The sequence below is a fragment of the Macrosteles quadrilineatus genome, unplaced genomic scaffold, assembly GCF_028750875.1.
Source record: "Macrosteles quadrilineatus isolate MER2022 unplaced genomic scaffold, UCM_ALF_1.0 Scaffold_7__1_contigs__length_78375512, whole genome shotgun sequence".
Taxonomy (NCBI): domain Eukaryota; kingdom Metazoa; phylum Arthropoda; class Insecta; order Hemiptera; family Cicadellidae; genus Macrosteles; species Macrosteles quadrilineatus.
This window is the reverse complement of record NW_026542600.1, coordinates 43,664,501-43,676,241: the sequence shown is the minus strand read 5'-3', so window position 1 is coordinate 43,676,241 and position 11,741 is coordinate 43,664,501. Positions and strand designations below refer to the sequence as shown.

Sequence of the window (11,741 nt, the reverse complement as noted above, 5' to 3'; positions counted from 1 at the left end):
GTCTATTTGAAGGCACTGAATTCCCTGCAGTGGTCTAAAAAAATGTCTGACGCACAACTGCGTCGCTTGGTCTGTGGATATGATGATTGGTGACGTCATAATAATAAACTATATACAAACACGATTGTAGCGTATTACAATGTAAATTATCTCTGTTTTACAGGTTTTCGCCCAAGGTCTGTGTGTACTGCTATCCACGTGACAGCCGGTCTATGTGTAAAACTCAAATGTATACCTCGGTCTGTGGCAATGACTGCGGCGTCGCATATATGCAACGCTCAGTAGCGAATGTGTTAAATTATTTTTGGTCATAACCTTGTATTTGAAGTGTCTACTATAGCTTAAGACAGTGTTTGAAAAAAGTTAAAAATCCTTGCCATCTGTTGTCATAAAAAGTGGCATTTTATTCACCTGATTAGTTTCCAAAACAGCTGATTTCTCAACATTTCACTTTGCCCAATCAGAATAACAATTGAACAAAACAAATTGAGTTGTACCATTGGAGATGCAATTATTTATGACAAAGTATTTGAAAAGTGCAAAATGAAAAATGTGGAAGTATGGGAACATTTTAGACCTGTTCACAGAATGTAAATTAACAATAAGCTGGTTAACTTATATTTCATTACATATTTCATAAACATTTGGCATCATTTTACACCTACATATGTAATGTAATAACTGTGAGATTGATAAACTTTAATTTGATGGTGCATTTCAGTATACATATTTTAAATAGTTATAAGAATTAGGATCAAAATAATCTGTTGTTAATCTTAGTAGGATAAATTTAATAACAATAGTATATATACAAGACAGAATCCTAGTCTGAGTCTGTATTAAATACAAAATAAATTTTGACATTAAACTTAAGTTCTAAATAACAAGGTTCATCCTTAGTCAATAAATAAGGTTTTATAAATAGATAAACAATTATAGATGTTATTTCATTTTATCGAACATCTGATGATTTATAATTTATTTTTGTGTATATAACAAGTGCCTGAAAGCACAAAAAATACATAAAATAACACTTATAATAATAGATTTACATTTATACTGTTTACTTACAAGACGACAAATACATATAAAAGATGGTAAGTGGTGGTAAGTGGTAAGATAGTAACCACTTACCATCTGTTATATGTATTTAGGCCTACTGGCTTTTGAGTAAACAGTATAAGTGTAAATATATTATTATAAGTGTTATTTGACATATTTTTTGTGCTTTCAGGTAATTTGATAACACGTACAATGCTAATCAAGAAGTTATTTATGTAACAAGTGCAAAAAGGGTATATTTAAGATATTTCAAACAAAGTTTTAACTTCCCAGTAATATTTAAGAATAAATGTTAAATTAGTATTATGCATGCAACATATAATATAAAATCTATAATGTTGCCTTTCGCTGTGTATCAGCGCAGTAGATAGTCTATAGTCCATTTCACATTCACTTCCATAAGCCATATATTCCAAACTGGGGTCTTAGCGACTTTAAACGCTTGTTGTGTGTTTACTTTTTTCTTGCGCTATATTAGTATTACTGTATAGTAATTTTGACTACCAGAGTTAAGTTCCAAATCATCAGGACAAAAATAAAATGCAGAAATTTGCAGAAATAAGTTAAATGTACTTTAGCGCCTTTACAAGGGCAAGTGGTGTAACCTGCAGTTCAATCAACATAATGTCTCCCATAAGACTTGTACGACATTGTACGCTGAACAATCCAAACTGTCACAGCTTACTTTTTATGCTTCATCACTTGGAAAGTAACTTCCAATCCTCCTTGTTCATTCACTAAGGCACCAACCTCTTCTAGAGGCACTACCATGCAGTGGGGACCCATACTGATCATCTCACACTCGTCGTAAGGGACTGCCTTTGTGGTGTGTTTGTAGGTTATGCCATTTGATGATATAGTGAGCGCAAAGTAGTAGGTGTTTGTCGGTTCTCTAAGGGGAATATGTCTCACTGATTGTACAAAAATCTGCCGAGATAAATCTTTTGTGCCGGTCACTAGAAACAAGTTATCATCTACCGAGTGGAGATACTCTTGTTGTAGCCAGTTCTTGTTGAAGTTGTTGTAGAACAGTTTCTTAGATGTTCCAAGACTATAGATCACATAATGTCCGTTGTGGTTGCGCATGAAATGAACTCTGAAATGCTTCACAGCACCCATCCAATTACAACGATGATTGAGCCTGACGATGGGACATTTGAAGGTTCGGAATTCGCAGTGAGCCTGATGATTCTTGGGGAAGAATATTTCCTTGCAGCCTCTATCAGCAAATGGACAAAGTGCAGGTAGAATCTCTAAAATTTGGTTCAACATAGTTGGTTTGCTGCTCAGGAACCGTTGCTTACAAGTTGGGCAAATGTTCATCTTGCGGCGACATTGAATACATATTCCGTGCCCTAAAACAATACATTATCTGATATACTGTATATGAAATGGACAAATACCGAGATCTGATAGATGGAGGCAACTGAACTTGTTCAGTATTTATCTGCAAAAATTATATTTTCCCAGAGTAATACAATAATATTTTCTTTTAAAGTTCATTGTTATAGATAAAGTATATAATAAATCGAGGAACTATTGGACACATTTTTTGTTATGAAAAAACAAAAAAAATTAAAAGTTAGTATAACCTCAGGTATAACATAGTGAACATTTAGTTCATAGTAATTTCTGTGGAAACTATTCTCCATGTTTTAACTCAAATAATTAATTAAAAGTGTTGTTATAATACCATAATCCTATATCGAATGCTCAACAATTAATTGGTCTAAAGATGAATTTTTATTTGGTTACTTGTAATACCTATATTTGTTTTTTAACTTTACTCAACTCTACAGATACAGGGTTCTGATTAATGTAGTTTTCAACAAAATATCCTGGACAAAATAACTAAATTATTCGACACCCTTAAAAATCAAATTTAAATTAAATGGAAATGCACTTTGAAGTACTGTATTAAATGTTATATCTTTCATACAGGGAGCGGCGAAATGATTTGACGGTTTTCTTTGCCGCTCTGTCGAGTGAGTAGGTGGTGGGAATACCTTTTACCTTTTACCTTCTGTTGTGAACTTTTACCAGAGAAAACTGGATTGTTCATGTCAATAAAAAATTAAAACATCACTTCATACATCAAATTGAATATGAAAACATTTAACTATCATTAATATTTACAGAGTACAAATGCCGAGCAGAGAGGAGAGTGAATCGGCAAAAAACTCATCAATTGAGTAAAATGCCACCGCACCAAGACACGTTCAAAGCGGTTTTTCTCAAGCAGCCTAACTCTAGTTAGAAGCTTATTGAACATCTTCAACGCCAAGTCCGGGAAGTGCTTTGAGGTCTTATACTCAAATAGGGGCGGTACAAAGCCAATATGCGGACATATTTAGTAGCCATGGAGTTGTGGACGGCTGAGCAAGATGTATTTGTAGTGGAAGTGTTTTTAAAAGTGGCAATTCCTGTGTAGCAGTTCAGTAGACATTTCAATGTGGGTCAAAGAAGAAAAGTTCCAACTCGAAATACCATTTTGCTGTGGGTGCTATGATACCCAGCGGATTAGGGACATTCTCGGAACTCAACTACCCTCTCGACCCCTTTGTCGGGCTGGCCGGAGACAAACAGTGACTCACCCACTGTCACAGTCCCACAGATCTGTAACTTTTTTTGTTTTAAGTTCAAATAAAATTTTCGTTATAAATTTAAGTTCTACATGAAATTCCAAAAATAATGAGCCCAAATACGATGTGGATACTTAATATCTAATCTACGATCTGGAAGTAGTACAATTACTCTGTATCGTCACCAGCTTTTTCCGACTTTGACTTACAGATCGTAGATATTAAGTATCCACAACGTGTTTGGACTCATTATTTTTGGAAATTCACGTAGAACTCAAATATACAAAGAACAATTTATTTTAACTTACTGTAAAATAAAAAAAAGGTACAGATCTGTTAGACTGTGACAGTAGGTAGGTAAATTTTTTATCAACGGCCAGCCTGGCGATGGGGTCTGAAGGTTGAGTCGAGTTCCGAGAAGGTTTCTAATCCGCTGGGTAGGGTATCATAGCCAAACGGACAGACTATAGCTTCCAAAGCTGCTCTCACTCTCTCTACGTTCTTTGGCGTCTGGGCTGACCTTGGACGGCCTGTTGATTTTTTTTCAATGCTGAACTAGTAGCTCTGAAGTTACTCACCCACAGCAAAATGGTGTTTCGAGTTGGGACTTTTTCCCTTTGGACCCATATTGAAACATCTGTGGAACTAACGGTGAACAGCTACACAGGAATTGCCGCTTTTAAAAAACACTTCCACTACAAATGCATGGTGGCTTTGGAACGCCTCTATTCCCACCACCCTCCGCCACTCACTCTCTCAACTGGGCGGCAAAGAAAACCGTCAGATCATTTTGCCGCTCCCTGTACATGTCCATTAAAAATCAGACCAATGTTGTAATTTGTAAATCTGGGCACATACTTTCAGATACAAACAGGGATAAAACTCCAACAAACTACTTTTTTTGTTCAAGAGAGAACCGAAAATACATACAGGTGCAGGGCTTAAATTTAAGGGGGAACACTGTGGAAAGGTATTCAAAGTCTAGTTTTTTGAAAAGTTAAATTATTTTTAAGACCAATTTCCAGCTAAATGGTGATGCGTACCAGAAATGCACTGAACCACGTCTCCAGTCAAAGTATCAAAGCAGACCGGGCATTTGGTGATCTCCTCGAGCTGCAGTAAGACGTTGTGTAGTTTCTCTGATAACTCCTGCAAAACAACACAACTATAAACACACTGTGTGGTAAAAATACCTATATACCTTGCATGTATGAACTTTGTAAGTTTTGGTGGTAGGTCTAGTCAGTGCATGTATGGTTTATCGCCTGCATTTTTTAATTTACAGTAGAACCTCTTTAATCCGAACTAATTGGGACCGGGGGTAGTTCAGACTATTGAATAGTTCGGATTACAGAACATATTATTGTTTTTACATAACAATAGGTAGGGAAAAGTGAAAAATGCTTTATAAAGTAAAATACAGTGTGTATTTAATACAGTAGTACACATAGGGAATAAACAGTACAGTACATTACAATTGAAATAATTACAGTGCGTACATCAATAAATACAGTATACAATAAAGAACTACTGTACTGTGTATAGAGTACAGTAATGAGGCATTCGGATTACTGGACGTTCGGATTAAAGAGGTTCTACTGTATTTATTTCTAGTCAAATTGTATGTTCCTTCCTTGGTGTTTACTTATTAAGTTTGATATACACATATTTATTTATTTATATCAATAAATTTCATGTATAAATACGCTTAATACAGACTGAAATCATCAATATGGACAAAACACTTAAAGTAAAAGACTTGTCAATTCATGTGAATGTAAGAAGACCAATAAAATGTTATGTCTTATGTCTTACAAAGATATTGTTAGACTTCTTGCCTCAACCACAAGAGATGATTCAAGTTGTCAACACTTTGTACTATTATTTTCTTTACTTGCGTTCATTTACCTTTAAAAAAAATTTAAATAAAACAAACAGAAGATCTGCCCTTCATCAAAGTAAATCCAACTCGTGAGAAATTAAAGTCCAGCTTTGCTGCTACTATGAGGACTGTAAACAAGTGAAACGTGAAGATTTTATAGAAGCTTAATGATGATCACTTTTCAACAAGACTTCCTGAATATTTACCAAGCAGTTACCAATAACTGGATGGAAAATATTTTAAAACATATTTATTCATCTGTGCAATGATTGGAATTTATAAATAAACGGTATCAGCAAAATGGCACATACTTCCCCCAAAACTCATTATATGCTAGCTAAATATTTAAAAAGTTTGTATATTAGAATTTAAATCACAATTAATTGGCCTACTTTATAATCATTCTTTATTGTTATTAAACAGTAAAATATCAAAATGGACTCAAGTCAAAACGTTGGATCATGTTTGTGTTAAACCTACCCTTTGGTCTATAGCGGATATACAAAGACAAAACAGAAACAAATTGTGTAATTTAAACAAAATAAAACAGTATCAGCAAACTGATACATACTATCTCTGATTAGCGTAAGGTTTAAGCAGTGAGTAAACGATATTTTATGGGGAAAATCACAAAGGTTGCAATAACTTTTGAACACTAGTTGTATTCAAGTATCAGTGTCAAGTAAGTAAGAACTGTAATTTTTACCAATCTGTTTTGAAGTAAAACGGCTATAACATACTAAATCTTTATTAAAATCAGTCAAGCGTTCTTTTTGAAAATCAGAGTTTTCTTTTATTTCATGGATTTGTATGGGGAAATTTAAAATCAAAATATCAACAAATGGATTAAAGCCTGGAGATACTGTAGTACCCACATATGAAATTTCATCAAAATCGAACCACAGGTGTGTTCTGTAGCTCTGTACAAATCTACAACCTAGGAGGATTAAACATTAAACATTAAAAATGTTTAATCCTCCTAGTCCACAACACTCACACACGGTCATCACCTTGAAAACCAAATTTTTTTAGGGATACCCAAAAATATTGATATATCCACCCAAACTCAAAGTCGAAAATTTTGATGAAAACAATACTTTCTCCATATAGGATAGTTATATAGGAAAGTTATATAGGATATTTTGTATAGGAGGAGAAGGTAAAAAAGTGTTGAGAATTTCAGTAGATTTATAAATTGTCCAATGAGTAAAACATGGCTAACTAATCACTTTAACAGGTTGAATCTATACTTTTGGTTCAATTTTTCTAAATTCCTAAATATGAGGAGAATTTTATTACAATGTTAATTTTAAAAAATATTGATATCTTTTCATAATTTTTTTCAGTCTAGCTGGTGGAACATACAAACAATTTTAATGTCTCTTTTAAGGCCAAGACTTGAATTGGAACAAAGTACTGATTTGACAAATCTATTGAGTCTATGTCAGACTGTTATTTCAGCTCTACACCATCGTTTAATATGTTGCTATTAAAAACCGTTACGGTGACCTACCTTCTCCTCGTCTCTTTGTACACTGTCCTCGTTGGGTCTACGGACTAAGCTTCTGTTGTGATGAGATGCTTTCAAGCGAAGGAAATGGTCCTGTAACATAAAATGTCAATGCCAATGTAAAATAAAATACAATGTGAAATAGGCAATAAATGTTTAACCATTTAATGTACGATGTAAAAATGTATATTTCTAACAGTTTCAGATAAAAATGGATGGTCTTAGTGAATCTTTTTGAATGACTCATAATCACAATTGGTCTAGGAAATTCCAATAAACATTTGATATATTTTTTTTATTTTTTATTAGATAATTGGAGTCATAGTTTGAAGGAGACTAGACTATGTTTTGAGCACATTACAACACCTAGAGTCAGAGTTTCTCTGTGACGGCAACTGATTTAAATTTTTTTGTAAAGGTTATTGGTACAATTTAATGGTACATTATAACGACAATACTTTGTTAAATACTTTTATAGGGGGAGGAAAATGGTATCTTCTTCCAAGAGTCGAGGAAAAACAATGTCCCTCTCAAAAAAATGTTATCAAATCAATTGCTTGAAATTCATACACAATTTTGGGCTGTCTAAAAATCTAGATGATTTTTCTAAAACACGAACAATATACTTGTCAACAATACACAAATATACTGTCTTTTTAAAATGACATAAGTGCAAACATATCTGTTCTCCATTAGAAAGATATCAACTTTATACCAGTCCTTATCCATTGCGATGCAATCACATTTTTCTTACCGGTAGCTCATTTTGTTGTATGACTGTCTTTATTTACACTGCAAATAGGTTAAGGTTGTTAAAGCAATCATCCATCACCTTTCTTAAATAATCCAGGGAATATTTTTGAGGTTTCTGTTCAGTTATTTGACTCTCTTATAAATATATATGTGTGTGTACGTATTACATTACACACTTAAATAAATGATTGCACAGATTTATTTTCATCGCATTAAGCCATGACATAGCCCTAAAGTGATGCTCTTAGGCTAGAGCGGCCATTCCAGGCCCTTCTCCTACAAAAAATAAATAAATAAATAAATAAATGTGAAATAGGCAATGAATTTTTAACCATTTTATGTACGATGTAAAAATGTTTATTTATAACAGTTTCAGATAAAAATGGATGGTCTTAGTGAATCTTATTGGAGTCATAATCACAATTGATCTAGGAAATTTAAATAATTCTCCTACTAAAAAATAAATAAAAGCATTGGTTGAATGAAAATGATGTAATAATGTACAGATATAAGTGCCTGAAATATCTGCCTGATTACCTGCGCATTGTGTTCAACTATTGAATTATTTTTACAAAACCTACAAACGAGATTCTCATTTGTGTCAGAGCTGCCAAAAGACAAGAGCCTCGAGTCCGCTGCTTTGCCTGTGCTCCCCCTCCCCCTGTGTGTGCTCAAGTACACTAAAGTAGGCCCATTCCCATAAAAAGTGGTTTGAGACTAATTATTGTCATATTAAGAGACACTGTACACAGCACCATTGTATTCACGACCCCATTGTATTTCTTTAAGAAATTATAAATAAAGAACTTTGTCTATTGTTCAATTTGGCAATTTTCATGCAGTTGGCTTTAGTGAATGTGTTAAAATGAGTGGTATAGATGCTTGCATGAGTAATGTGGATGTATATTAAAGAATGAACATATGTAACATTAACATTAGGAAGATCCAGGTCTCAATGTCAATGTCTAAAATCCGCTTAATACTACTATTTTGTCAATGAGTGATAGTACCTTTTGTTTATTTAGTTTTTAGTGGAAATATTTAATTGTTGTGATATATTAAACTTGAGTTCAGGGACATTTTCCCATTAAGCTATCACACATAATGTATGAATATTTATTTTGGAAATCTAACTGAATCAGGGCCGTATTTAGAATCTATGAGGCCCCCGGCGGCTCTCACCAGAGAGGCAGCTCTATTCTGACTCTTCAAAGGTTGGAGCTTAAAGGGCTTAAGAAATACACGTGGTATTGCTTCAACTCGATCAATTGAATCTTTTGTTTCCAACAATCTGATCGAAAGAGACCTAGGAGACTAGCCAATAAAAGGGTCTATTGATTGCATTACTATTTCTTAACTGCTGAAAGTCATTTAAATATACTTTCCACTCATACAAAAATAATAAAACTAAATTGCACCACTTAATTTCATTCAATCTTTATAGCAACTTAGCAGACGCACAGGCACAGCCTATGTCTGCTAATTCCAGGACTAAACAGATAGGAACAACCCTTGACTCATGTATATATTTAATTAGTTATAGTTAATTAGTTTAGTATTGCATAAAACCCTTTTTCTTTTTTTGTATATTTGGTTGTGTAATTTTATATATGTGGTGGAATAAATTCATTCATTCATTCTTGCGGGAACGCTGACAAGTCATCTCAGTCCCCTCCGTTCACGTCGGAATCATGAATGTCTCATGTGTCCGCGGAGAAATGGTGAACATCTTGCGCGGCCGTGTGTATCATCATCGTCTCCCGCGGTCACAAAAACGTGATCGTCGTCTTACGCGATAGCGAAAAAATCATGAACATCTCCTGTGTTCGCCGTTAGGGAAATACGGCCCTGAACTGAATTGCATCAGCTGAAAAGTTACAACTTACATATCCAAAGCATTACCGTAACTTGAATAATTAAAAATATCTTTACGCCCCACTACACTATTTTGACGAACTTCCCACGCAAGGATTTAGTTCAGAAAAAAACTGTTTGCCGTCAGCTTAATCAAATGGGGTTTCATTACATACTACTGAATTGTAATGAATTTTACCGGACACCATTCAGCTGATTATACTGTATTTGGGTGGCAATGAGTGGTTATAAACAAAAACATAACCTCTCTTAGAGGTCATGACTAGTGATTTTTAGTCCTTTAGTTGGTGGTAATATATAAGGATTTGTACAGATTTAGTAGTATGGCGTAAACTATCGTACGTCACTCGCCCAAAATGTGTTTACCGGACTTGTATGGTAATCCCGTACTCAACTTTGTCTGGCACGGGAACGACCACCGGACGAGTGTCCGGTAAACACTTATTTTCAGGACTAATAACGTAATATACTATTTTGTAACAGCATATTCTAAAATGATAGCACAGATAAAAAAAACCTCACCAGGGTTATCCACAAAACAGCTGGTACAACGAGCAAAGGCAGCCATGGGAGGAATGGCTTAACCCCACCAGGTTTCTGGGCATGTCAAGAAATGATTTGTTTACATAAGCGAAACAGTAATTGTGATTGTTTCATATGTATTAAAAGATTAAGTTTTTGAAAACATATTATACAAAGACAAATTATACATACCTATAAAATAATAGAAATTTTATATGATTTCTGCTCATTACATAGATCTATAGTTAAGAAAATACAGATAGTAAACTTTGTACTCTTGTGTCACACCAGAACCTTTTAATAAAATTTCAAACCAATTACACTAGATTTCTTGGACCTTTTGGTTCATAATCACAGCCAGGTAGAAAAAATTACTGATGATAAATTGTTTAATACTATCTGAAAAAATAGATAGAAGACTAAACGTCTTAGATAACTATGCAACAACACATATCAGCTGATCTACAATGAAGTAAAGAAAACAGGGATACCAACAAGGTTGTTTTGTCTATTCTGCAATTATGTTTTGTCATTAAAATGTGTCTACTTGTAATTAAAGGCTGTGTGAAAAAACACCCTGTAATCATGCGTACGTGTCTTGAATTTGTCTTAAGTCCATATTAAATTTTAGTACATCCAAGATAAGTTTGAAAATCATATATGGTTCAAATAAATTATTGTTTTAAAACGGTAGTATTATCTTGTTTGTCATTCCATGTTCTTGTTGTTTCATGTATGTTCTTGTTTTTGTCCTTTGCTTATTTAACAAATAGGTATTGTAATATCTATGTAATTATGTAAAAAAAGGTGAATCCATAAATAAATAAATGAAATGAAATGAAGCATTGTTAGTTATATTTAGCCCCTTTATTTTAATCAATCAAAATGTTGGTCACCATGTGCATGCTGTTTGTAGTATAATTTTATCAAGAGTTAAATTTAACGTTTCATTAAAGACAATAAACTAATGCAATTACAGTTCAATTTTGTTATTGACCTGATAATAATCCATAGTACATATTTAATACTTAACAGTGATTTTACAGTCGAAATGCCCTACACTTACTATGTTGTAACATGTTGTGGTCTGTTTTATTAAACTTAAAATGTTCTTAGCTTAAATCTTCTAGTTGTATTATTTTCATATTTTAAATTACAAAAACGACTTAATCTCATTTGAAATCCAGAGAGTTAATAGCTATGGCACACTTCTCATTATAATTTTGTAGGTCAACTATTCCCTTATGAAACCTAAGACTTACCATGTCTGCTCTCTCTTTGTCACTGCAATGAAATGAGTCTTTGCAGGTTCTTCAAGGATTCATGTCTGAGCAGACTTCCTGATGTTTCCTGTTGTATCTGAAAACAGTACTTTAGATCTTGATAACAGGACAGTCTCTAGATAACAATCAACTTGATAATATCCAAAGTTACTGACTTCGATCCTTACAAACTTATAATTTCTGTTACTTATAGTGTTACCTCTGAAATTCTGTGCAGCTTGAACTGAAAAATCTTAGTGATCTTATATAACAAAAAAGGCTTATATGGATTT

General features: G+C 33.6%; 1 protein-coding gene across 1 annotated transcript; it reads right to left on the bottom strand.

Annotated features, from left to right (window-relative positions):
- Positions 1-776: 776 nt before the first annotated feature.
- Positions 777-11,488, bottom strand: LOC128998321 (E3 ubiquitin-protein ligase SIAH1-like). The gene is made up of 5 exons (XM_054424413.1): positions 11,449-11,488; positions 10,187-10,261; positions 7,040-7,129; positions 4,688-4,793; positions 777-2,417 (listed from the first exon to the last, which is right to left on the bottom strand). Exons 1-5 carry the CDS (start codon positions 11,449-11,451, stop codon positions 1,744-1,746), a joined length of 948 nt encoding a protein of 315 aa, XP_054280388.1. The 5' UTR covers positions 11,452-11,488; the 3' UTR covers positions 777-1,743.
- Between the last annotated feature and the right edge of the window lie 253 nt (positions 11,489-11,741).